Raw genomic sequence first — 26937 nt, forward strand, 5'->3', positions numbered from 1 at the left:
TGCACACAGCTGTAGAAGGGGTTGAGTTCATAAGGGATGTCCCCTGTGGGGGTGCAGTAGTCATCAAACCTCTTCTTCAGAGAATCACTGAAGTCCCCTCCTCTGGAATGAATAACACTTTCTCTGGCCTTCAGCAGACGCTCTCCTGCAGGAACACACACACACACACAGCTGTAATCAGTAATATAATCACGTGGTCAATCTGACACCAAGCATGTGTTAATCTGATGTGTTAATCTGGAGCATGAGAGTTGAGTTGTGGTGATCTGGGCTGGTGTGAGATTAAAGGATGCAGAACTCACAGATTAGCACTCATACAGGATGAGATTAGAGACCACAACATCTGGGATGATCTATGTGTGTGCACTTTGAGGATCTCCGGGAGTGTGTGTGTGTTACCCTCGGCAGTAGTAGAAATCTCTCCTGTGTTGCTGTTGATCTGGAAGAACAGGGTGTTGTCTCTGTTGGGGATCTGGGAGACCAGGGTGTAACTCAGATGGGCGTTGGGAGACTCTGGGTCGTCCAGGTCAGTAGCAAACACACGCGCAAATGGAACACCTACAACACACACACACACATAATGAACACACACACACAGACAGACAAACAGTCAGTCAGACAGAGTGACAGACAGAGTGACAGGCAGACAGACCTGCGGGGGTACGTTCCTTGACGATGCCGATGTAGTCAGTCTGGTTGAAGGACGGGGCGTGGTTGTTGACATCCAACACGTTGATGGTGATGATGACTGGACCTTCTACTGGTTCTGAACCCACTAAGGCCTCCAGCTACAACAACAACAACAACAACAACAACAACATGAAGCTGGGATGTGTGTGTGGGTCTATACTAAATGCCATTGTGTATGTGTGTGCATGCAGGTACTTGTCAGATCTGTGAATCGACAGTGTGTGTATGTCTGTGTGTGTGTGTCTGTGTGTGTGTCCTACCAGCTCTCACAGTCTCACATCAGAATTAGACGTTCATCCAAGTTGTTCCAAATGTCAAATTTGGATGTGTTTAAGGTTAAGTTTAGGCATTAAGTCAGAATTGTTAAGCTTAGGCATTAACTCCAAATTCTTAAGGTTAGACATTAACTCTGAATGGTTAAGGTAAGGGTTAAGGTTAGACATTAACTCTGAATGGTTAAGGTAAGGGTTAAGGTTAGACATTAACTCTGAATGGTTAAGGTAAGGGTTAAGGTTAGACATTAACTCTGAATGGTTAAGGTAAGGGTTAAGGTTAGACATTAACTCTGAATGGTTAAGGTAAGGGTTAAGGTTAGACATTAACTCTGAATGGTTAAGGTAAGGGTTAAGGTTAGACATTAACTCTGAATGGTTAAGGTAAGGGTTAAGGTTAGACATTAACTCTGAATGGTTAAGGTAAGGGTTAAGGTTAGACATTAACTCTGAATGGTTAAGGTAAGGGTTAAGGTTTGGGATAGGCTTAATTTAAAAAAAATCTGAAACAACTTTCTATTGCTGGATTTGAACATGCAACCTTTGGAATGATAATGCAATCTCTATTGCACTCCACACTGCCCTTTCCTACCTGGACAAAAGGAACACCTATATGAGAATGCTATTCATTGACTACTGCTCAGCGTTCAACACCATAGTACACTCAAAGCTCATCACTAAGCTAAGGAACCTGGGACTAAACACCTCCCTCTGCAACTGGATCCTGGACTTCCTGACGGGCCGCCCCAGGTGGTGAGGGTAGGTAGCAACACATCTGCCACGCTGATCCTCAACACTGAAGCTCCCCAGGGGTGCGTGCTCAGTCCCCTCCTGTACTCCCTGTTAACCCACGACTGCATGGCCAGGCACAACTCCAACACCATCATTAAGTTTGCAGACGACACCATCGTCTGTGTCTGATCACCGACATAGACGAGACAGCCTATAGGGAGGAGGTCAGAGACCTGGCCGGGTGGTGCCAGAATAACAACCTATCCCTCAACGTAACCAAGACTAAGGAGATGATTATGGACTACAGGAAAAGGACCACCGAGCTCGTCCCCATTCTCATCGACGGGGCTGTAGTGGAGCAGGTTTTGAGCTTCAAATTCCTTGGTGTCCACATCAACAACAAACTAGAATGGTCCAAACACACCAAGACAGTTGTGAAGAGGGCACGACAAAGCCTATTCCCGCTCGGGAAACTAAAATGATTTGGCATGGGTCCTGAGATCCTCAAAAGGTTCTACAGCTGCAACATCGAGAGCATCCTGACCGGTTGCATCACTGCCTGGTACGGTAATTGCTCGGCCTCCGACCGCAAGGCACTACAGAGGGTAGTGCGTACGGCCCAGTACATCACTGGGGCTAAGGTGCCTGCCATCCAGGACCTCTACACCAGGCGGTGTCAGAGGAAGGCCCTAACAATTGTCAAAGACCCCAGCCACAGACTGTTCTCTCTACTATCGCATGGCAAGCAGTACCGGAGTGCCAAGTCAAGGACAAAAAGGCTTCTCAACAGTTTTTACCCCCAAGCCATAAGACTCCTGAACAGGTAACCAAAATGGTTACCCGGACTATTTGCATTGTGTGCCTCCCCCAACCCCTCTTTTACTCTGCTGCTACTCTGTTTATCATATATGCATAGTCACTTTAACTATACATTCATGTACATACTACCTCAATTGGCCCGACCAACCAGTGCTCCCACACATTGGCTAAGAGGAGAAGAGGAGAACTGCATTGTGTCCCACCACCCACCAACCCTTCTTTTACGCTACTGCTACTCTCTGTTCATCATATATGCATAGTCACTTTAACGATACCTACATGTACATACTACCTCAATCAGCCTGACTAACCGGTGTCTGTATATAGCCTTGCTACTCTTATTTTCAAATGTCTTTTTACTGTTTTATTTCTTTACTTACCTACACACACACAACTTTTTTTTCGCACTATTGGTTAGAGCCTGTAGGTAAGCATTTCACTGTAAGGTCACCTGTTGTATTCGGCACGTGTGACAAATACACTTTGATTTGATTTGATTTGAATCAGAGGCAGATGCTTACGCCCATCCACCATCCCCGTCCACAATGCCCAAACCTACTTGAAGGTAACAGCACTCACTGTTGCCCCTAGTGGGCAGTTTCCACCTGTCTGTCCACATCCATGACATGGATGGACATCAAATACTAACTTGTATCACCTGTATGTTAACTACTATAGTGTTTGTCTGTGTGTGTTAACTACTATAGTGTGTGGTCTGTGTATGTTAATAACTACTACATTGTGTGGTCTGTATATGTTAACTACTACATTGTGTGGTCTGTGTATGTTAACTACTACATTGTGTGGTCTGTGTATGTTAACTACTACATTGTGTGGTATGTGTATGTTAACCACTACATTGTGTGGTCTGTGTATGTTAACTACTATAGTATGTGGTCTGTGTATGTTAACTACTACAGTGTGTGGTCTGTGTACGTTAACTACTATAGTGTGTGGTCTGTGTATGTTAACTACTACAGTGTGTGGTCTGTGTACGTTAACTACTACAGTGTGTGGTCTGTGTACGTTAACTACTATAGTGTGTGGTCTGTGTATGTTAACTACTATAGTGTGTGGTCTGTGTATGTTAATAACTACTACATTGTGTGGTCTGTATATGTTAACTACTACATTGTGTGGTCTGTGTATGTTAACCACTACATTGTGTGGTCTGTATATGTTAACTACTACATTGTGTGGTCTGTGTATGTTAACTACTACATTGTGTGGTCTGTGTATGTTAACTACTACATTGTGTGGTCTGTGTATGTTAACTACTATAGTGTGTGGTATGTGTATGTTAACTACTACATTGTGTGGTCTGTGTATGTTAACTACTATAGTGTGTGGTCTGTGTATGTTAACTACTACATTGTGTGGTATGTGTATGTTAACCACTACATTGTGTGGTATGTGTATGTTAACTACTACATTGTGTGGTCTGTGTATGTTAACTACTATAGTATGTGGTCTGTGTATGTTAACTACTACAGTGTGTGGTCTGTGTACGTTAACTACTATAGTGTGTGGTCTGTGTATGTTAACTACTATAGTATGTGGTCTGTGTATGTTAACTACTACAGTGTGTGGTCTGTGTACGTTAACTACTATAGTGTGTGGTCTGTGTATGTTAACTACTACATTGTGTGGTCTGTGTATATTAACGACTACATTGTGTGGTCTGTGTATGTTAACTACTATAGTGTTTGTCTGTGTATGTTAACTACTATAGTGTTTGTCTGTGTATGTTAACTACTTGTTAAGGGAATTTTTATCAATGATGACTAATTATGTATGCATTTCAATCAGGACTGACTAATCAGTTACTGTTTATGTACTAATCAGAATACTATTATGTTACTGTATATGTACTAATCAGAATACTATTATGTTACTGTATATGCATGAATTGTATTTTTAATCTTAGTACTGAATGTAATGTGTGCAAATATAATCAAGAATTAGAACAATGACTGTCTGTACCATGGTAGAAATGAATGAACTTATAGCCAGACTGGCTAGAAGGCTTATCTACACCAGCTGGCCTAGGCTCGGTCATATATCATCTTAATAGGGAGAGACGATGTGAGAACCATACAGCCTTTGTACTAGAGCGGAGATGACACGGGCTGGTACTAAAACTAATGACGTCATTTTCAGTTTATAACCTGTGGTAAATGTGTAAGGAGCAGTACTCTCGTGAATAAAAGCTGCTGGTTGACTTTAAGACTGGGCTCTATCAATTTTATACAAATAAGGGTCATACAAATCCTTATGAATTGACAGAGTGTTTGATTTTAATTGGGTATTAAAACAGAGGAATTTAATTCCTGTAACACTACTACATTGTGTGGTCTGTGTATGTTAACTACTATAGTGTTTGTCTGTGTATGTTAACTACTATAGTGTTTGTCTGTGTGTGTTTAAAACCTCTTCAGGATCGGACCCATTTTTTAAAATTTTGCCTAAAATGACATAGCCAAATCTAACTGCCTGTAACTCAGGCCCTGAAGCAAGGATATGCATATTCTTGATTCCATTTGAAAGGAAACACTTTGAAGTTTGTGGAAATGTGAAAGGAATGTAAGAGAATATAACACTATAGATACGGTAAAAGATAATACAAAAAAAAAAACGTTATTTTGTATTTTTTTGTACCATCACCTTTGAAATGCAAGAGAAAGACCATCATGTTTTATTCCAACTGCAATTTAGATTTTGGCCACTAGATGACAGAAGTGTATGTGCAAAGTTTTAGACTGATCCAATGAACCATTGTATTTCAGTTAAAAATGTTGTATCAAGACTGCCCAAATGTGCCTAATTGGTTTATTAATAACTTTTCATGTTCAAAACTGTGCACTCTCAAACAATAGCATGGTTTCACTGTAATAGCTACTGTAAATTGGACAGTGCAAAATGTAAGCTTTCTGCCAATATCAGATATGTCTATGTCCTGGGAAATGTTCTTCTTACTTACAACCTCATACTAATCGCATTAGCCTACGTTAGCTCAACAGTCCCGCAAGGGACCCACCGATCCTGAAGAAGTTTTTAACTTCTACAGTGTGTGTGTGTGTGTTAACTTCTACAGTGTGTGTCTGTGTGTTAACTTCTACAGTGCGTGTGTGTTAACTTCTACAGTGTGTGTCTGTGTGTGTTAACTTCTACAGTGTGTGTGTGTGTGTTAACTTCTACAGTGTGTGTGTGTGTGTGTGTGTGTGTGTGTGTGTGTGTGTGTGTGTGTGTGTGTGTGTGTGTGTGTGTGTGTGTGTGTGTGTGTGTGAACTTCTACAGTGTGTGTGTGTGTGTTAACTTCTACAGTGTGTGTGTGTGTGTGTGTGTGTGTGTGTGTGTGTGTGTGTGTGAACTTCTACAGTGTGTGTCTGTGTGTGTTAACTTCTACAGTGTGTGTCTGTGAGTGTTAACTTCTATTGTGTGTGTGTGTGTGTGTGTGTGTGTGTTAACTTCTAGAGTGTGTGTCTGTGTGTGTCAACTTCTACAGTGTGTGTGTATTAACTTCTACAGTGTGTGTCTGTGTGTGTTAACTTCTACAGTGTGTGTCTGTGAGTGTTAACTTCTACAGTGTGTGTGTGTGTGTGTGTGTGTGTGTGTGTGTGTGTGTGTGTGTGTGTGTGTGTGTGTGTGTGTGTGTGTGTGTGTGTGTTTGTTATCTTCTACAGTGTGTCTGTGTGTCTTAACTTCTACAATCTGTGTGTGTGTGTTCTCTTCTACAGTGTGTGTGTTAACCTCTACAGTGTGTGTTAACTTCTACAGTGTGTGTTATCTTCTACAGTGTGCGTTAAATTCTACAGTGTGTATGTGTGTGTGTTAACTTCTACAGTGTGTGTTATCTTCTACAGTGTGTTAACTTCTACAGTGTGTGTGTGTTAACTTCTACAGTGTGTGTTAACTTCTACAGTGTGTGTGTGTTAACTTCTACAGTGTGTGTTATCTTCTACAGTGTGTTAACTTCTACAGTGTGTGTGTGTTAACTTCTACAGTGTGTGTCTGTGTGTGTTAACTTCTACAGTGTGTGTGTGTGTGTGAACTTCTACAGTGTGTGTCTGTGTGTGTTAACTTCTACAGTGTGTGTCTGTGAGTGTTAACTTCTATTGTGTGTGTGTGTGTGTGTTAACTTCTAGAGTGTGTGTCTGTGTGTGTCAACTTCTACAGTGTGTGTGTGTTAACTTCTACAGTGTGTGTCTGTGTGTGTTAACTTCTACAGTGTGTGTCTGTGAGTGTTAACTTCTACAGTGTGTGTGTGTGTGTGTTTGTTAACCTCTACAGTATGTGTCTGAGTGTTATCTTCTACAGTGTGTCTGTGTGTGTTAACTTCTACAGTCTGTGTGTGTGTGTTATCTTCTACAGTGTGTGTGTTAACCTCTACAGTGTGTGTTAACTTCTACAGTGTGTGTTATCTTCTACAGTGTGCGTTAAATTCTACAGTGTGTATGTGTGTGTGTTAATTTCTACAGTGTGTGTTATCTTCTACAGTGTGTTAACTTCTACAGTGTGTGTGTGTATTAACTTCTACAGTGTGTGTTAACTTCTACAGTGTGTGTGTGTTAACTTCTACAGTGTGTGTTATCTTCTACAGTATGTTAACTTCTACAGTGTATGTGTGTATTATCTTCTGCAGTGTGTGTTAACTTCTGCAGTGTGTGTGTGTTAACTTCTACAGTGTGTGTTATCTTCTACAGTGTGTGTGTGTGTGTGTGTTAACTTCTACAGTGTGTGTTAACTTCTACAATGTGTGTGTGTGTTGTCTTCTACAGTGTGTGTTTTCTTCTACAGTGTGTGTTAACTTCTACAGTGTGTGTTAACTTCTACTGTGTGTGTTAACTTATACTGTGTGTGTTTGTGTTATCTTCTACAGTGTGTGTGTGTGCTAACTTCTACAGTGTGTGTTAACTTCTATAGTGTGTGTGTATGTGTGTTATCTTCTACAGTGTGTGTTATCTTCTACAGTGTGTGTGTGTTAACTTCTACAGTGTGTGTGTGTTATCTTCTACAGTGTGTTAACTTCTACAGTGTGTGTGTGTGTGTTATCTTCTACAGTGTGTGTTAAATTCTACAGTGTGTGTGTTAACTTCTACAGTGTATGTGTGTGTTATCTTTTACAGTGTGTGTGTGTGTTATTTTCTATAGTGTGTGTTGACTTCTACAGTGTGTGTTAACTTCTACAGTGTGTCTTATCTTCTACAGTGTGTGTGTGTGTGTGTGTGTGTGTGTGTGTGTGTGTGTGTGTGTGTGTGTGTGTGTGTGTGTGTGTGTGTGTGTGTGTGTGTGTGTGTGAACTTCTACAGTGTGTGTGTGTGTGTGTGTGTGTGAACTTCTACAGTGTGTGTGTGTGTGAACTTCTACAGTGTGTGTCTGTGTGTGTTAACTTCTACAGTGTGTGTCTGTTAACTCTACAGTGTGTGTGTGTGTGTGTGTTAACTTCTACAGTGTGTGTGTGGACTTCTACAGTGTGTGTCTGTGTGTGTTAACTTCTACAGTATGTGTCTGAGTGTTATCTTCTACAGTGTGTCTGTGTGTGTTAACTTCTACAGTCTGTGTGTGTGTGTTATCTTCTACAGTGTGTGTGTTAACCTCTACAGTGTGTGTTAACTTCTACAGTGTGTGTTATCTTCTACAGTGTGCGTTAAATTCTACAGTGTGTATGTGTGTGTGTTAACTTCTACAGTGTGTGTTATCTTCTACAGTGTGTTAACTTCTACAGTGTGTGTGTGTGTTAACTTCTACAGTGTGTGTTAACTTCTACAGTGTGTGTGTGTTAACTTCTACAGTGTGTGTTATCTTCTACAGTGTGTTAACTTCTACAGTGTGTGTGTGTATTATCTTCTGCAGTGTGTGTTAACTTCTGCAGTGTGTGTGTGTTAACTTCTATAGTGTGTGTTATCTTCTACAGTGTGTGTTAACTTCTACAGTGTGTGTTAACTTCTACAGTGTGTGCTAACTTCTACTGTGTGTGTTAACTTATACTGTGTGTGTTTGTGTTATCTTCTACAGTGTGTGTGTGTGCTAACTTCTACAGTGTGTGTTAACTTCTATAGTGTGTGTGTGTGTTATCTTCTACAGTGTGTGTTATCTTCTACAGTGTGTGTGTGTTAACTTCTACAGTGTGTGTTAACTTCTACAGTGTGTGTGTTAACTTCTACAGTGTGTGTGTGTGTTATCTTCTACAGTGTGTGTTAAATTCTACAGTGTGTGTGTTAACTTCTACAGTGTATGTGTGTGTTATCTTTTACAGTGTGTGTGTGTGTTATCTTCTATAGTGTGTGTTGACTTCTACAGTGTGTGTTAACTTCTACAGTGTGTGTTATCTTCTACAGTGTGTGTTAACTTCTACAGTGTGTGTGTGTGTATGTGTGTGTGTGTGTGTGTGTGTGTGTGTGTGTGTGTGTGTGTAATCTTCTACAGTGTGTGTGTTAACTTCTAGTGTGTTATCTTCTACAGAGTGTGTTAACTTCTACAGTGTGTGTGTGTGTGTGTGTGTGTGTGTTTGTGTGTGCGTGCGTGTGTGTGTGTGTGTGTGTGTGTGTGTGTGTGTGTGTGTGTGTTTGTGTGTGTGTTTGTGTGTGTGTGTGTGTGTGTGTGTTTGTGTGTGTGTGTGTGTGTCACCTCCAGAGTATGTGTCTGTGTGTGGACCCAGTCCAGGGTCTGTTCCAGGTAGAGCCAGCCGTCCTCTGAGATGCTGATCTTTCCTTCAGTCTCTCCTGTCAATCTGAACCCATCAACCTCGAGGTGGGACGCTTGGAACTGCAGACGGAGGGAGAATGTATTAATACAAAGACCAGAAATTAAGGGGACAGGTGTGTGTGTGTGTTACCTGGTAGAGGGCGTAGGGTACAGGTGTCCCCTCTGGTACATCTAGAACCTTGTTCTCCAGTGGTCCCTTCTCCAGGCCTTTCCCAGCAGCCTATCACAACACGTGATGAATATACAGTAGACCAGTGTTCCTGGACTCCAGTCGTTGAAAAGCTCTAGAGTTGCACATTTTTGCACCAGCCCAGTACTTGCACTCCTGATTCAAACACTCAACTATAAATGAACACCTTGTTTAGTTGAATCCGGTGTGCCAGTATTGGGCTGTAATGAACATGTAAAACCCTTGGTGTTCTCAAGGACAAAACACTACAGCATGCGGTAGACTGTCTCTCTCTCCTTGCAGAAGGACAGTTACTCATTGACCGACTCTACAGATTTCCACTGAAGGAGACTGTCTGGTCTGCGTGAGCCTGTGCGTCTGTCCTTCATTCAATCTTTCAGTAACGCTAATAAGTCACAGAGGGCGGCACAACGCCCTGTGGCTCGTTTCCAAGCCAACCAGAGCCAAAGCTCACCTTGCAGAAACAAACCGGAACAGAACCCAGAGAAGTCTCACTCCTCAAACAGTGACAGTCAAATATCAACGTAAGAGTTAATGTATGTAGAGTAATACAGTATACAACTCAAACTCACGGTTGCGATGAGGAGGCTGAGCAGCAGCAGGTGCATTGTGGGATTTGCCATGATGAGCTTCAGGGGTGAGACTCTGAGAGGAGAGGAGGAAGAGGAGAGGGAGAGGATGGGGTGGAGGAGGATTAGAAAACACAGAGGTAGACTGTAATAAACCCTTTGTCAATGAGAGGTTATGTTGGTCAGGGCTTCCCAAACTCGTCCCTGGGCCCCCCCCTGGCCCCCCCTGACTACAGTGCACCAACCCATCCTCTAGGATTTGGTTCCTGAGTAGGGTTGGTCCTTTGTTTGTGTTAGTGTAACATTGTCATGTGAAGATGAGAGTTTGGGAAACATTATCAAAGCTTGGTTATTTGAATCAGCTGTGTAGTGCTATGTCAACAACCAAAACGTGCACCCAGGTATGTGTGTGTGTGTGTGTGTGTGTGTGTGTGTGTGTGTGTGTGTGTGTGTGTGTGTGTGTGTGTGTGTGTGTGTGTGTGTGTGTGTGTGTGTGTGTGTGTGTGTGTGTGTGTGTGTGTGTGTGTGCGTGCGTGCGTTTGTGTTTGTGTGTGTTTTTGTGTAGGGGTCCACCAGTGGTGAGAAGTGGTTCGTTTTTCAGCACATTCCCTGGTAGTAGAGTCTGTTACTAATTCACCTGAGTCAAGGACAAACAGGCTCTATCTTAGTATCACTAACAGGGATCCACTAAGGGAGTGTACTGTAGTCCAACTGTCCCCTGCCAGTTCCACACTATCTCTCTATCTTAGTATCACTAACAGGGATCCACTAAGGGAGTGTACTGTAGTCCAACTGTCCCCTGCCAGGACCACACTATCTCTCTCTCTTAGTATCACTAACAGGGATCCACTAAGGGAGTGTACTGTAGTCCAACTGTCCCCTGCCAGTTCCACACTATCTCTCTCTCTTAGTATCACTAACAGGGATCCACTAAGGGAGTGTACTGTAGTCCAACTGTCCCCTGCCAGGACCACACTATCTCTCTCGTTATCAGACAGACTTTGAGCTGATGGGGAAGTCAATGGCCTTCATGTGTAGGACTCCTCCCACTCAACCAGAAAGCCCCGCCTCCTAGTTAGAAAAATCTGAGCCAGCGGCAGCCATGACTGACATTACATGGGAGTTTTAAGCTCTAGGGGCAGAGAGGGGACAGGTAGCTAGGCTATCTAGAGGAAGTATTCCCTTTTGAAGATGACTGGATGACCACCACCAATCCTCCCCCTCCAGACATGACTCATTCGTTAGTGAAAGGACACTCAGGTGTCAGACCCCCCCATGACCTGACAGTGACCTCAGAGCCTGATATAACAGTTTAGGGCAGGTGAACAGAGAGAGTAAAACCACCCTAAAGGTGTGTGTATTACTGTAGATTGAAATAGTGTCCGTCTGTGAGCTCCTCCTTGCCCCAACAGCAGCACAGTCATAGAGAGACAGAGATAGATATGAGGAACAGAATACATCTACTGAGAGCCAATTCTTATCTCTACTGACACTCCTTCACTATTAACACTCATGAGGATTCACAACACACACCCACACACCTGTCAACCTTACAAATATATATATATACACAGTGCCTTTGGAAAGTATTCAGACCCTTTGACTTTTTCCACATTTTGTTACGTTACAGCCTCATTCTAAAATTGATTACATTGTTTTATTTTCCCCTTATTAATCTACACACAATACCCAATAATGACAATGTGAAAACATTTTTAGAACATTTTGCTAATTTCTTACAAATAAAAAACAGAACGATCACATTTACATAAGTATTAAGACACTTCACTCAGTACTTTGTTGAAGCACCTTTGGCAGCGATTACAGCCTTGAGTCTTCTTGGGTATGATGCTACAAGCTTGGTACACCTCTATTTGGGGAGTTTCTCCCATTCATCTCTGCAGATCTTCTCAAGCTCTGTCAGGTTGGACGGTGAGCGTTACTGTACAGCTATTTTCAGGTCTGTCCAGAGATTTTCGATCAGGTTCAAGTCCAGGCTCTGGCTGGGCCACTCAAGTACATTCAGAGACTTGTCCCGAAGCCACTCCTGCGTTGTCTTGACTGTGTGCTTAGGGTCATTGTCCTGTTGGAAGCTGAACCTTCGCCACAGTCTGAGGTCCTGAGCGCTCTGGAGCAGGTTTTCATCAAGGATCTCTCTGTACTTTGCGCCGTTCATCTTTGCCTCGATCCTGACTAGTCGCACAGTCCCTGTCGCTGAAAACATCCCCACAGCATGATGCTGCCACCACCATGCTTGACCGTAGGGATGGTGCCAGGTTTCCTCCAGACGTGACGCTTGGCATTCAGGCCAAAGAGTTCAATCTTGGTTTCATCAGACCAGATAATCTGTTTCTCATGGTCTGAGAGTCTTTAGGTGACTTTTGGCAAACTCCAAGTGGGCTGTCGTGCCTTTTACTGAGGAGTGACTTCCGTCTGGCCACTCTACCATAAAGGCCTGATTGGTGGAGTGCTGCAGAGATGGTTGTCCTTCTGGAAGTTTCTCCCATCTCCACAGAGGAACTCTAGAGCTCTATCAGAGTGACCATTGGATTCTTGGTCTCCTCCCTGACCAAGGCCCTTCTACCCCGAATGCTCAGTTTGGCCGGGAGGCCAGCTCTAGGAAGAGTCTTGGTGGTTCCAAACTTCTTCCATTTAAGAATGATGGAGGCCAATGTGTTCTTGGGGACCTTCAACACTTTTTGGGTAACTTTCCCCAGATCTGTGCCTTGACACAATCCTGTCTCTGAGCTCTACGGACAATTCTTTCGACCTCATGGCTTGGTTTTGGCTCTGACATGCACTGTCAATTGTGGGAACTTTTATAGACAGGTGTGTGCCTTTCCAAATCATGTCAAATCAATTAAATTTACCACAGGTGTACTCAAATCAAGTTGTAGAAACATCTCATGTGTAACGAAATGTGTCTTCCTCTGACGAAGAGTATGACAGATCGGACCAATGTGCAGTGTGGTAGGTGTTCGGCATTTTTAATGAAAAGACACTGAACACGAAAATACAAAATAACAAAGTGAAAGACAGAAACGAAAAACGAAATAGTTCTGTCTGGTGAAGACACAGAGACAGAAAACAATCACCCACAACTAAAATGAGAAAAACAGGCTACCTAAGTATGATTCTCAATCAGAGACAACGAACGACACCTGCCTCTGATTGAGAACCATACCAGGCCAAACACATAAACACAACATAGAAAAAAGAACATAGACTACCCACCCCAACTCACGCCCTGACCAAACTAACACAAAGACATAATAAATTAACTAAGGTCAGAACGTGACATCAAGGATGATCAATGGAAACAGGATGCGCCTGAGCTCAATTTCGAGTCTCACAGCAAAGGGCCTGAATACTTATGTAAATAAGGATTGTAATGTAGATTGATTGAAAAACATGTAGTTAATCCATTTTAGAATAAGGCTGTAACGTAACAAAATGTGGAAAAAGTCAAGGGGACTGAATGCTTTCCGAAGAGTCCTTGTCCATCTTTCAAAAACATCTGAAACCTCACCCCAAAAAAAGGTACTTCTCTTTCTCCACTAGCACTGGCTTTGCTGATAAATACTTTGTTGAGGGAAAATGTACCTGATACCATTGTGATGTGTTGTTGTCTCACCTAGCTACAGTGTCTTAAGATGAACGCACTTATTGTAAGTCACTCTGAATAATAGAGTCTGCTAAATGACTAACATGTAAATATATTCTATAACACACACAATCAAAACGTCAGCCTTTTGATGTACACGTCTCCATGACAGGCTACAGGACATTCTGTTATGTACACGTCTCCATGACAGGCTACAGGACATTCTGTTATGTACACGTCTCCATGACAGGCTACAGGACATTCTGTTATGTACACGTCTTCATGACAGGCTACAGGACATTCTGTTATGTACACGTCTTCATGACAGGCTAAAGGGCGGCAGGGTAGCCTAGTGGTTGGACTAGTAACCGAAAGGTTGCAAGTTCAAATCCCTGAGCTGACAAGGTGCAAATCTGTCATTCTGCCCCTGAACAGGCAGTTAACCCACTGTTCCTAGGCCATCATTGAAAATAAGAGTTTGTTCTTAACTGACTTGCCTGGTTAAATAAAGATAAAATAAATATGTACAACGACAACAGAGTAGATATATTACACCTCAACAGGATGTGCATCTGTACAGTGTGTTTTACCTGTTTTTCTGTCTGTGTCAGTGTGTTTTACCTGTTTCTCCGTGTCAGTGTGTTTTACCTGTTTCTCCGTGTCAGTGTGTTTTACCTGTTTCTCCGTGTCAGTGTGTTTTACCTGTTTCTCTACCTGTGTCAGTGTGTTTTACCTGTTTCTCTGTCTGTGTCAGTGTGTTTTACCTGTTTCTCTGTCTGTGTCAGTGTGTTTTACCTGTTTCTCCGTGTCAGTGTGTTTTACCTGTTTCTCTACCTGTGTCCGTGTGTTTTACCTGTTTCTCTGTCTGTGTCAGTGTGTTTTACCTGTTTCTCTGTCTGTGTCAGTGTGTTTTACCCGTTTCTCCGTGTCAGTGTGTTTTACCTGTTTCTCTACCTGTGTCAGTGTGTTTTACCTGTTTCTCTACCTGTGTCAGTGTGTTTTACCTGTTTCTCCGTGTCAGTGTGTTTTATCTGTTTCTCTACCTGTGTCAGTGTGTTTTACCTGTTTCTCTATCTGTGTTAGTGTGTTTTACCCGTTTCTCTATCTGTGTCAGTGTGTTTTATCTGTTTCTCCGTGTCAGTGTGTTTTATCTGTTTCTCTACCTGTGTCAGTGTGTTTTACCTGTTTCTCTACCTGTGTCAGTGCGTTTTACCTGTTTCTCCGTGTCAGTGTGTTTTATCTGTTTCTCTACCTGTGTCAGTGTGTTTTACCTGTTTCTCTACCTGTGTCAGTGTGTTTTACCTGTTTCTCCGTGTCAGTGTGTTTTATCTGTTTCTCTACCTGTGTCAGTGTGTTTTACCTGTTTCTCTACCTGTGTCAGTGTGTTTTACCTGTTTCTCCGTGTCAGTGTGTTTTATCTGTTTCTCTACCTGTGTCAGTGTGTTTTACCTGTTTCTCTATCTGTGTCAGTGTGTTTTATCTGTTTCTCTATCTGTGTCAGTGTGTTTTACCCGTTTCTCTATCTGTGTCAGTGTGTTTTATCTGTTTCTCTACCTGTGTCAGTGTGTTTTACCTGTTTCTCTATCTGTGTCAGTGTGTTTTATCTGTTTCTCTATCTGTGTCAGTGTGTTTTTGTAACGATGTGCGCTGAGAGTCGGGAAGCAAGTACAGGGAGTGAATGTTTTATTAAATAAACAAAACACGAAACACAAACAACGCACTGGCATGAAACAGAGTCAATAACACCTGAGGAAAGAACCAAGAGGAGTGACAGATATAGGGAAGATAATCAAGGAGGTGATGGAGTCCAGGTGAGTGTCATGATGCGCTGGTGTGTGAGACGATGGTGACAGGTGTGGGGGATAATCAGCAGCCTGATGACCTAGAGGCCGGAGAGGGAGTATACGTGACAGTTTTACCCGTTTCTCTATTGGTGTCAGTGTGTTTTACATGTCAGTCTATAGTGTGTCCAGTACATGTGAGTCTACAGTCTGTCCAGTACATGTGAGTCTATAGTGTGTCCAGTACATGTGAGTCTATAATGTGTCCACTACATGTGAGTCTATAGTGTGTCCAGTACATGTGAGTCTATAGTGTGTCCAGTACATGTGAGTCTACAGTCTGTCCAGTACATGTGAGTCTATAGTGTGTCCAGTATGTGTGAGTCTATAGTGTTTCCAGTACATGTGAGTCTATAGTGTGTCCAGTACGTGTGAGTCTATAGTGTGTCCAGTACATGTGAGACTATAGTGTGTCCAGTACATGGGAGTCTATAATGTGTCCACTACATGTGAGTCTATAGTGTGTCCAGTACGTGTGAGTATATAGTGTGTCCAGTACATGTGAGTCTATAGTGTGTCCAGTACATGTGAGTCTATAGTCTGTCCAGTACATGTGAGTCTATAGTGTGTCCAGTACGTGTGAGTCTATAGTGTGTCCAGCACGTGTGAGTCTATAGTGTGTCCTGTACGTGTGAGTCTATAGTGTGTCCAGTACATGTGAGTCTATAGTGTGTCCAGTACGTGTGAGTCTACAGTCTGTCCAGTACATGTGAGTCTATAGTGTGTCCACTACATGTGAGTCTATAATGTGTCCACTACATGTGAGTCTATAGTGTGTCCAGTACATGTGAGTCTATAGTGTGTCCAGTACATGTGAGTCTATAGTGTGTCCAGTACGTGTGAGTCTATAGTGTGTCCAGTACGTGTGAGTCTATAGTATTTCCAGTAGATGTGAGTCTATATTGTGTCCAGTACATGTGAGTCTGTAGTGTGTCCAGTACATGTGAGTCTATAATGTGTCCACTACATGTGAGTCTATAATGTGTCCACTACATGTGAGTCTATAGTGTGTCCAGTACATGTGAGTCTATAGTGTGTCCAGTATGTGTGAGTCTATAGTGTGTCCAGTACATGTGAGTCTATAGTGTGTCCAGTACATGTGAGTCTATAGTGTTCCAGCATGTGTGAGTCCATAGTGTGTCCTGTACGTGTGAGTCTATAGTGTGTCCAGTATGTGTGAGTCTATAGTGTGTCCAGTACATGTGAGTCTATATTGTGTCCAGTACATGTGAGTCTGTAGTGTGTCCAGTACGTGTGAGTCTGTAGTGTGTCCAGTACGTGTGAGTCTATAGTGTGTCCAGTACATGTGAGTCTCTAGTGTGTCCAGTACGTGTGAGTCTATAGTATGTCCAGTACATGTGATTCTATAGTGTGTCCAGTACATGTGAGTCTGTAGTGTGTCCAGTATGTGTGAGTCTATAGTGTGTCCAGTACATGAGTCTATAGTGTGTCCAGTACGTGTGAGTCTATAGTGTGTCCAGTACATGTGAGTCTACACTGTGTCCAGGACGTATGAGTCTATTGTGTGTCCAGTACATGCGAGTCTGTAGTGTGTCCAGTACGTGTGAGTCTATAGTGTGTCCAGTACGTGTGAGTCTGTAGTGTGTCCAGTACATGCGAGTCTGTAGTGTGTCCAGTACATGTGATTCTATAGTGTGTCCAGTACATGTGAGTCTGTAGTGTGTCCAGTATGTGTGAGTCTATAGTGTGTCCAGTACATGAGTCTATAGTGTGTCCAGTACATGTGAGTCTATAGTGTGTCCAGTACATGTGAGTCTACAGTGTGTCCAGGACGTATGAGTCTATTGTGTGTCCAGTACGTGTGGGTCTATAGTGTGTCCAGTACATGAGTCTATAGTGTGTCCAGTACGTGTGAGTCTATAGTGTGTCCAGTAGATTGTGAGTCTATAGTGTGTCCAGTACATGTGAGTCTACACTGTGTCCAGGACGTATGAGTCTATTGTGTGTCCAGTACATGTGAGTCTACAGTTTGTCCAGTACATGTGAGTCTATAGTGTGTCCAGTACATGTGAGTCTATAGTGTGTCCAGTACGTGTGAGTCTATTGTGTGTCCAGTACATTGTGAGTCTATAGTGTGTCCAGTACATGTGAGTCTACAGTTTGTCCAGGACATATGAGTCTATTGTGTGTCCAGTACATGTGAGTCTACAGTTTGTCCAGTACATGTGAGTCTATAGTGTGTCCAGTACATGTGCGTCTGTAGTGTGTCCAGTACATGTGAGTCTATAGTGTGTCCAGTACGTGTGAGTCTACAGTGTGTCCAGGACGTATGAGTCTATTGTGTGTCCAGTACGTGTGGGTCTATAGTGTGTCGAGTACATGAGTCTATAGTGTGTCCAGTACATGTGAGTCTACAGTTTGTCCAGGACGTATGAATCTATTGTGTGTCCAGTACATGTGAGTCTACAGTTTGTCCAGGACGTATGAGTCTATTGTGTGTCCAGTACATGTGAGTCTACAGTTTGTCCAGTACATGTGAGTCTACAGTTTGTCCAGTACATGTGAGTCTGTAGTGTGTCCAGTACATTTGAGTCTGTAGTGTGTCCAGTACATGTGAGTCTACAGTTTGTCCAGTACATGTGAGTCTATAGTGTGTCCAGTACATGTGAGTCTATAGTGTGTCCAGTACGTGTGAGTCTATTGTGTGTCCAGTACATGTGAGTCTACAGTGTGTCCAGGACGTATGAGTCTATTGTGTGTCCAGTACGTTTGGGTCTATAGTGTGTCGAGTACATGAGTCTATAGTGTGTCCAGTACGTGTGAGTCTATAGTGTGTCCAGTACATTGTGCGTCTACAGTGTGTCCAGTACATGTGAGTCTACAGTTTGTCCAGGACGTATGAATCTATTGTGTGTCCAGTACATGTGAGTCTACAGTTTGTCCAGGACGTATGAGTCTATTGTGTGTCCAGTACATGTGAGTCTACAGTTTGTCCAGTACATGTGAGTCTACAGTTTGTCCAGTACATGTGAGTCTGTAGTGTGTCCAGTACATGTGAGTCTGTAGTGTGTCCAGTATATTTGAGTCTGTAGTGTGTCCAGTACATGTGAGTCTATAGTGTGTCCAGTACGTGTGAGTCTATGTGTATGACCAGTCTTGCAGAGGGCAGAGAGAGGTGATAGGTGGACATTAAGAGTGTGAATGTGACTTTGAGGCTTGCCGCTGCAGATGACCTTTGCTTTGCTCACAGCACGATACACTCCACACTCCATTTCATTTCCCCTACCTCAGATGGCTGCTGAGGGGAGGATGACTCATAATAATGGCTGGAATGGAGTGAATGGTATCAAACACATAGAAACCATGTGTTTGATGTGTTCGATACCATTCCATTTATTCCATTCCAGCCATTACTATGAGCATGTCCTCCCCAACTAAGGTTCCACCAACCGCCTGCGGTGCCTACATAGAACTTCCATTACCTGTCTCACTATCTACCTACTGCTACGACCTTTTCTACGACCTTCTCCTAAAACACAAATTGTCTTCTGTTAGTCACTGTGTCACCAGGAGTTCTGTCCCTGCTGACTGGCTGACTGACTGACTGATTGGCTGACTGACACACGCCAGAATCGCCATAACTAATCATGCTCAACACATGGGGATCAGAACACAGCAAACCGGCACTTCCAGACAAGCACCAAATGGAGGACTAAAGGAAACACACTACTCTGACATGTTGGGACATGTCTCCTTTATAAAAACAGATGAATCTCAACCTGTAGAATGCATTTTTTCAAACTTTGTGTGAGGCCTGATGTAGGCCTGTCTCTAGAAGGCCGACATTGAGTGACATTTAGTGTCTTTCTGCCCCCAAGACCAGACCAGACTAGACCAGACTGATCAAACCCAGGCCCCTGTGTCTGACCCAGAAACCAGAGCCCAGAGGCCACAGTGGCCCCAGGACAGTGGTGCTCAATAACACAGACTTCAAGATGCCATATATACACACAGGCCCTGGCAAAGTCAAGTCAAGATCACAACACACACCCCAAAAGAAATCCCCTAATGGAAAATGCTCAATATTAAACATGCATATAGAAAACAGAAGTAACCAAGGTAGATACAGGCTTCAACTCAACATTGATGACACAGAAAAAGACAGAGAGAGAGAGAGAGGAAGAGGGAGAGACATACCTTGCTTAAGAGTTCCCGTTTCACTCCTTCGACTGTAGTGTGATCACTACTGCCCCATCCAGCCTGGTCAAACGTTAACTCAACATTAACATGCAATACTTTATTGAACCTAATCATTGTCTAATCTCCCCGCCCCTACAACAGGCCGAGCCAATAGGGAAACATGGGGACAGGAGAAGTGAGTGTAACTAAGGGATGTAATAAATTAATATAACATTAGTATAGTATAATATAACATGATCGTCACAGAATGGCAACCATGAACAGGACACAGGAACCAAAAGTACTGTAGGTTGTGATGTATGAATATTCAGTGCTAAGCCCCTATTAGAGTTCTTACTGTTACTACAAGCTAAAGGCTCTGTAGAACCATACAACTGGCTACTGGACTCATCACCGCACAGTCAAAACCAGCAGGCAGACTGAACAATCTGTAAGGGTGGAGATGGGGATTACAAAGGACTGGAAAAGATTCTCACTCAAAGTGGACTTTAACCTTTGACTTTATGAACTGCTTCCTGTCTGAGAATGTCTAGTAGTAAGCTGTTTAGAGGAGCTTAGCTGAGACACAGATATGACTGCTTACTGTCTGAGAATGTCTAGTAGTAAGCTGTTTAGAGGAGCTTAGCTGAGACACAGATATGACTGCTTCCTGTCTGAGAATGTCTAGTCGTAAGCTGTTTAGAGGAGCTTAGCTGAGACACAGATATGACTGCTTACTGTCTGAGAATGTCTAGTAGTAAGCTGTTTAGAGGAGCTTAGCTGAGACACAGATATGACTGCTTCCTGTCTGAGAATGTCTAGTCGTAAGCTGTTTAGAGGAGCTTAGCTGAGACACAGATATGACTGCTTCCTGTCTGAGAATGTCTAGTAGTAAGCTGTTTAGAGGAGCTTAGCTGAGACACAGATATGACTGCTTCCTGTCTGAGAATGTCTAGTCGTAAGCTGTTTAGAGGAGCTTAGCTGAGACACAGATATGACTGCTTCCTGTCTGAGAATGTCTAGTAGTAAGCTGTTTAGAGGAGCTTAGCTGAGACACAGATATGACTGCTTCCTGTCTGAGAATGTCTAGTCGTAAGCTGTTTAGAGGAGCTTAGCTGAGACACAGATATGACTGCTTCTCACACAGACACACACCTCTTACAGGTCCCTGTAATAATGAACTGATACAGTGTGCTGATTGGTGGAATAAGGAACTGTGTCCCAAATAGTCAGACCTGCCAGGTGATCTTGTCGTATTTACAGTTGCTGGCTTGGTGTAGTGTACTTAGCATCACAAGAAGATTCAAAAGACTCCATGCTGCATCACCTCCGGCCGTGATTGGGAGTCCCATAGAGCGGCGCATAATTGGCCCCGCGTTGTCTGGGTTTGGCCGGGGTAGGCCGTCATTGTAAATAAGAATTTGTTCTTAACTGACTTGCCTAGTTAAATAAAGGTAAAATAAAAAATAAATAAAAAAGTTCAAAACCACTAGTCTAATCTAAAGGTACCATGTGGTTAGTTGAGAATTACGAAAATGTATAACCACAAACCCATATCTCTGTCACGCCCTGACCTTAGAGAGACGTTTTATTTCTATATTTGGTTAGGTCAGGGTGTGATTTGGGGTGGGTAGCCTAGTGGTTAGAGCGTTGGACTAGTAACCGGAAGGTTGTAAGTTCAAACCCCCGAGCTGACAAGGTACAAATCTGTCGTTCTGCCCCTGAACAAGGCAGTTAACCCACTGTTCCTAGGCCGTCATTGAAAATAAGAATTTGTTCTTAACTGACTTGCCTGGTTAAATAAAGATAAATAAAAAATTCTATGTTGTCTATTTCTTTGTTTTTGGCCGCGTGTGGTTCTCAATCAGAGGCAGCTGTCTATCGTTGTCTCTGATTGGGAATCATACTTAGGCAGCCTTTTTCCCACCTGTGTTTGTGGGTAGTTCTTTTCTGTTTAGTCTCTGTTACCTGACAGAACTGTTCACTTTCATTTTGTTACTTTGTTCGAGTGGTTTTTGATAATAAAAGAATCATGAACACTTTTCACGCTGCGCTTTGGTCCACTCCTTCCGACGACAGGCATTACAATCTCTGTAGTTCTCTGTCCCTCCATGAAAGGTTGGTCTGTAATCCTGCAAACCCTTCAATGATGATGATGATGAGGATGAAGGTATTCATCTCCCTGCTGACTCGTTCAGTAGGTGATCCATAATCGATAATTGTCTACTTTGATCAATCAGTGTTTAAGTACTGAAACAAGATTAGGATATCAACCTAATCTACCTTGCCTCTGAGATAAGGAACGCAAATACACACGCATGCACACATACAGATACACCAGGGAAATAGCCAAAAATGTGTTTGTGGATAGGCCTGCATTTTTTTTGTTTTTGCTCAATCTAATTGGGTGGACCTGGCAGGGCCTGTCTCCCCAATGAATGGGCCTGTGTCCACCCCAGCCCAGCCCACCCATGCCTATGCCCCTGACACACACACAGACAGACAAATACAATTTAATCAGGCTTCTAACCACTTCCTGTTTCTTGACTCCTCCTCCAGCATGTTACCTTGACAACTCACTCACTTGACATAATCTGAGATGCCACTGTACAAGACATGTCTGTGTGTCCAGTTCCCCTTCCTCAATTGAATTAGTGTTTCTAAAGGCAGCCCTCTCCAGTCAGTCATTAATCCAGACATGGCTCTCTCATTCCCCGCTGGCTTCAATCTCGTAACAGACCCCAAACACACTCTGGCTGAAGGTAGCCTAATTATCCCTCTCTCACACTGCCCTGGCCCCAATCCCAGGTCTCTAGGGGGTCAGTGCCAATCATCCTGGTAGAACACACACACTATGGAGTTACCTCTGAGGGGAGGATAACTGCTCTGTGTCACCTGCTGAGTCTTGTTCCAATAGCATGTTTGTGTGTGTGATGTTATTGAGGTCTAGCAAGACAAAGACAAGTGAACATTATGACATTTTAAAGAAAATATGGATTTTATTCCACTGCTAAACAAAACCAACGGAAAATATCCACACACAGCAAAACATACACAAGATGAGCAGTGCAGATTGTCAGTTCTCAACCGGACAGATAGGACTATGTACAAAACCACGGACATATAAGCACCTTGTTATCAGGCTTCAAATTGTCCGGGTAACCCTGGTCAAGCACTTTGGGAGAGAGAACGAGGGATGATAGAGAGAGAGGAGAGAGTCTCAGTGAGGGATGAAAAAAGGACAGGATTTAACATCTCTCTCATGACCCTAAAAGGATTAGAGATCACTAATTATCTAGCACCTCTCTCTCTTTTCCTTTTTCAATCTCTCTGTCGGCTGAGATTGTCAGAACACTGCATGTCCATTGGTTGATTCTCCAGACCGTCACAGAGGCTGGCGAATGGGGTGACAGTTTTGAGGGGTCAGTCTAATGTAGACTGAAGTAGGGGTGGGGTTGTGTGTGTGTCCTGGGTCTTAGAGTACTGAAAGGTCATGGCAGGATTTGGACTTCAGACGGAATGCGACGTTGGCATTGTTCTTGGCCACCATCTTGTCCAGGAAGCGTTTGGCCTTCTGGGGTATGCTGTCGCGGCGTGTGTGTGAGTGTGTGTGTCTGCGGTGGTTGTTATTCTCCTTGGTGTCTCTGCGTAGTCGTAGCTGCTGTACAATGCCATGGAAGGCTGGCCAGACGTTGTGTAGCTGCTGCTGACGTCTCGATGAACTTACGGCCCCTCTGGTGAGAAAAACAGTCACACACAGTCAGATCGCTGCTGAGAAACACATAAACATACTATCAAACACCATAGCTCATCCACAGCCCTCTGTAACATACAGTTGAAGTCGGAAGTTAGCGTTTACATTTGACATGTTTTGTTTGTTTTTTGTTGTTGAATTTTACCCCTTTTTTTCTCCCCAATTTCGTGGTATCCAATTGTTTAGTAGCTACTATCTTGTCTCATTGCTACAACTCCCGTACTGGCTCGGAGAGACGAAGGTTGAAAGTCATGCGTCCTCCGATACACAACCCAACCAAGCCGCACTGCTTCTTAACACAGCGCGCATCCAACCCGGACGCCAGCCGCACCAATGTGTCGGAGGAAACACCGTGCACCTGGCAACCTTGGTTAGCGTGCACTGGGAAAATCAAAAGAAATCAGCCAAGACCTCCACAAGTCTGGTTCATACTTGGGGGCAATTTCGAAATGCCTGAAGGTACCACGTTCATCTGTACAAACAATAGTATGCAAGTTTAAACACCATGGGCCCACGCAGCCGGAATACTTCTCAGAAAGGAGACGCGTTCTGTCTCCTAGAGATGAACGTACTTGGGTGTGAAAAGTGCAAATCAATCCCAGGACCTTGTGAAGATGCTGGAGGAAACAGGTACAAAAGTTTCTATATCCACAGTAAAACAAGTCCTGTATCAACATAACGTGAAAGGCGCTCAGCAAGGAAGAAGCCACTGCTGCAAAAAAAACTAAAAAGCCAGACTACGGTTTGCAACTGCACATGGGGACAAAGATGGTACCTTTTGGAGAAATGTCCTCTGGTCTGATGAAACAAAAATATAACTATTTTGCCATAATGACCATCGTTATGTTTAAATGAAAAAGGGGTAGGCTTGCATGCCGAAAAACACCATCCCAACAGTGGTGGTGGCAGCATCATGTTGTGGAGGTGCTTTGCTGCAGGAGGGACTGGTGCACTTCACAAAATAGATGGCATCATGAGGGAGGAAATTTATGTGGACATATTGAAGCAACAATTCCAGACATCAGTTAAAGTTAAAGTTTGGTCGCAAATGGGTCTTCCAAATGGACAATAACCCCAAGCATACTTCCACAGATGTGGCAAGATGGCTTAAGGATAACAAAGTCAAGTTATTGGAGTGGCCATCACAAAGCTCTGACTTCAATCCTATAGAAAATGTGTGGGCAGAACTGAAAAAGTGTTTGCAAGCAAGGAGGCCTACAAACCTGACTAAGTTACACCAGCTCTGTTAGGAGGAATGGGCCACAAACGCATGACCAGGATGATTGGCGTGTGGTGGGCAGGGCGGTGTTGGCGGAGGGATATACGTAGCTCTGAGGCTTTCAGGAAGGAGGACCGGTCAGTTATAGAGTAGACCAGCAGGTACGCATCGCCTGTCTGTATACACTGGTCCTGAGACGACCCTCCCTCATCCTGAAGGGAACACAAATAGAGACTACGTTAGAGCTGTGACATGTAAACAAACTGTTAGAGTATGGCTAAAACACACACACAGCAAGACAGAGTTGAAACTAGGCCTACAGACTACAGTTTCATCAAGTAACCATTAGAAGTTTCTCTCTTACCTCTGAGTCCCAGTTGTCCACTAGAGTGACTGTGGCTTTCTCTCCATCCACTGTGATGGTCTGCTCACACCCCTCATCTGAAGAACAAACCAATCACTGTGTTTAGAACCACATTTACAAACAACATTGTTAAGGGAATTTTTACCTATAATGACTAATTATGTATACATTTCAATCAGGCCTGACGAGTCAGAATACTATTATGTTACTGTATATGTACTAATCAGAATACTATTATGTTACTGTACATGTATGAATTTTCTTTCTTGATCCCAGTACTGAATATAATGTGGTGAATGTGGTCAAGAGTTAGAACAATGACAGTCTGTTCCTTGGTACAAATGAACTATATCTCCAGACTGACTAGAATGCTTATCTACACTGGCTGACCTTGGCTCTAGGCGAGGAGGGAAGGCTTGAGAACTATAGAGCCTTTCTACCAGTGTCAAGAAGAGACGGAACATTTAGAAAACGCTGACGTCATTTTCAGTTTATAACCTGTGGTTAAATGTGTAAGTACTCAGTACTCTCGAGAATAAACTCTGCTGTTTGATTTTGAGACTGGGCTCTGTCTATTATTATAGAATAAGGGTCTTACAAGTCCTTATGAATGGACAGAGTGTTTAATTGAATTGGATATTAAAACATAGAGTAATTTAATTCCTTTAACAAACATCTAGATTCATACAAGTAGAATTGTTCAAGCATCTTACTTTTATATTGATGTAAGAGGGATGCGTAAAAAGGAGGCCAAGTGGATGTTTCCCTATGTGCCCATTACGCACAACAGCATTAAATACATCCATCACAAAGTCAGAATACTGACCTACCCTATAAAGCAGATTTTCCTTATTATCAAGCGCATTGTAATTCATTCACCTCCATAGAGCTCGCACTCGTCACTCTCCATGCTGTCCGCCGCTCCAGCGAAGATGCTGGCAATCGCGGATTTACCGAACCCTGGCGCCCAGCAGCACCACGCGAAACGGTATCGAGCTGCCGCCGGTATTCCCGGTAGACCCAGTGGAGATGACGGAGTCTGTGGAGTCTAAAGAGGCCCAGCTGTCGCGGCTCCCATCCGATTCCCCGGCGGAGTTCGTACAGGATTTGGAGCGGGACATGCACGCTGGAGACGCGAGGCTGTCTGATAGGTGGCTCCCGGAATCACTGATGCTCCTCCGGTGGAGTTGGTGCTGCAGCCGCAGACTGTGTCGTCGCATACTCAACAGCATGATGATAAGATAATAAAATAAGTCAAACTAATAAAACTCGCCCTTTAAAAATGAAGGTGCGCTGAAGAAACACCCCTGGACTGGGCTATAAAACAAATCATGGAACAGATGGGAATCTCCAAAGTATTCTCAGAAAGTAAAATAAATCCTACAAGTCCATAATTTAGTGAAATTGATTGAGACTGGATACAACCGAATGTCCAAACTCAGGAATAAGAGTTCATCAAGAGCTACGAGCAAATGTCAGAAGTTGTCCCACATCAGTGGAAGTCAAGCATTAGTGCAGGTAGATAGTTAAATCCTCGAGATGGGAAAGAAAGAGGCTGTTTGGTTGTTGAGGTCTCTGAACACTGTGAGCGCGTGTAATCCCGTAAATTGGTCTCTCTCTAATGTTATAATGGGATTTCTTCCGCGGCGAGATTTATATAAAGAAGGGCTCAGCGCGAGAAAGGGTTTCCTTGACGTCAAGTCTGTGTCTCCTCCCTCACCCTTGTGCGTTCTCACGGCTCTGGACCAGTGGTGTGAGGGGGTCTGTCTGGTTACACTCTGGTGCTGCAATGGAGAAAGGTCATATAAAGCCATGCATTTGAGTGACAGAAGGCCCCAGTACATTCTCCTCTAGGCAGAGGCATCATGCCCACAGGGGGCACAAGGGCACATGCCCCCTCAGATGTGTCCTGTTTAAAAAATAAGAATAATAAAAAAGATATGTTGTTGTTGTTTCTCTGTAATACTACTAGCCACATAGATATTTTATGAAGTTGGCTTTAGCTAGCCTCATAACTAGCTACCAAGAGCCATTTCAG

General features: G+C 43.3%; 1 protein-coding gene and 1 pseudogene across 1 annotated transcript in view; both read right to left on the reverse strand.

Moving 5' to 3' along the window:
• Positions 1-19680, reverse strand: part of LOC109883290 (cadherin-17) — a 27798-nt gene extending 8118 nt beyond the window's left edge. The window contains exons 1-7 of the mRNA XM_031836613.1: positions 19581-19680; positions 9981-10053; positions 9349-9438; positions 9141-9278; positions 653-788; positions 400-558; positions 1-145 (exon numbers count right to left, since the gene is read on the reverse strand). The exon at positions 1-145 is cut by the window's left edge and continues 8 nt beyond it. Of these exons, the coding sequence (XP_031692473.1) occupies positions 1-145; positions 400-558; positions 653-788; positions 9141-9278; positions 9349-9438; positions 9981-10031 (719 nt within the window). The 5' untranslated portion in view covers positions 10032-10053; positions 19581-19680. The remainder of the gene's footprint in view (positions 146-399; positions 559-652; positions 789-9140; positions 9279-9348; positions 9439-9980; positions 10054-19580) is intronic.
• A 2890-nt stretch (positions 19681-22570) lies between these two features.
• LOC109880371 (GTP-binding protein GEM-like) lies at positions 22571-26713 on the reverse strand (annotated as a pseudogene).
• Positions 26714-26937: the final 224 nt, after the last annotated feature.

Source organism: Oncorhynchus kisutch, linkage group LG2, assembly GCF_002021735.2.
Source record: "Oncorhynchus kisutch isolate 150728-3 linkage group LG2, Okis_V2, whole genome shotgun sequence".
In the NCBI taxonomy this organism is placed as follows: Eukaryota; Metazoa; Chordata; class Actinopteri; order Salmoniformes; family Salmonidae; genus Oncorhynchus; species Oncorhynchus kisutch.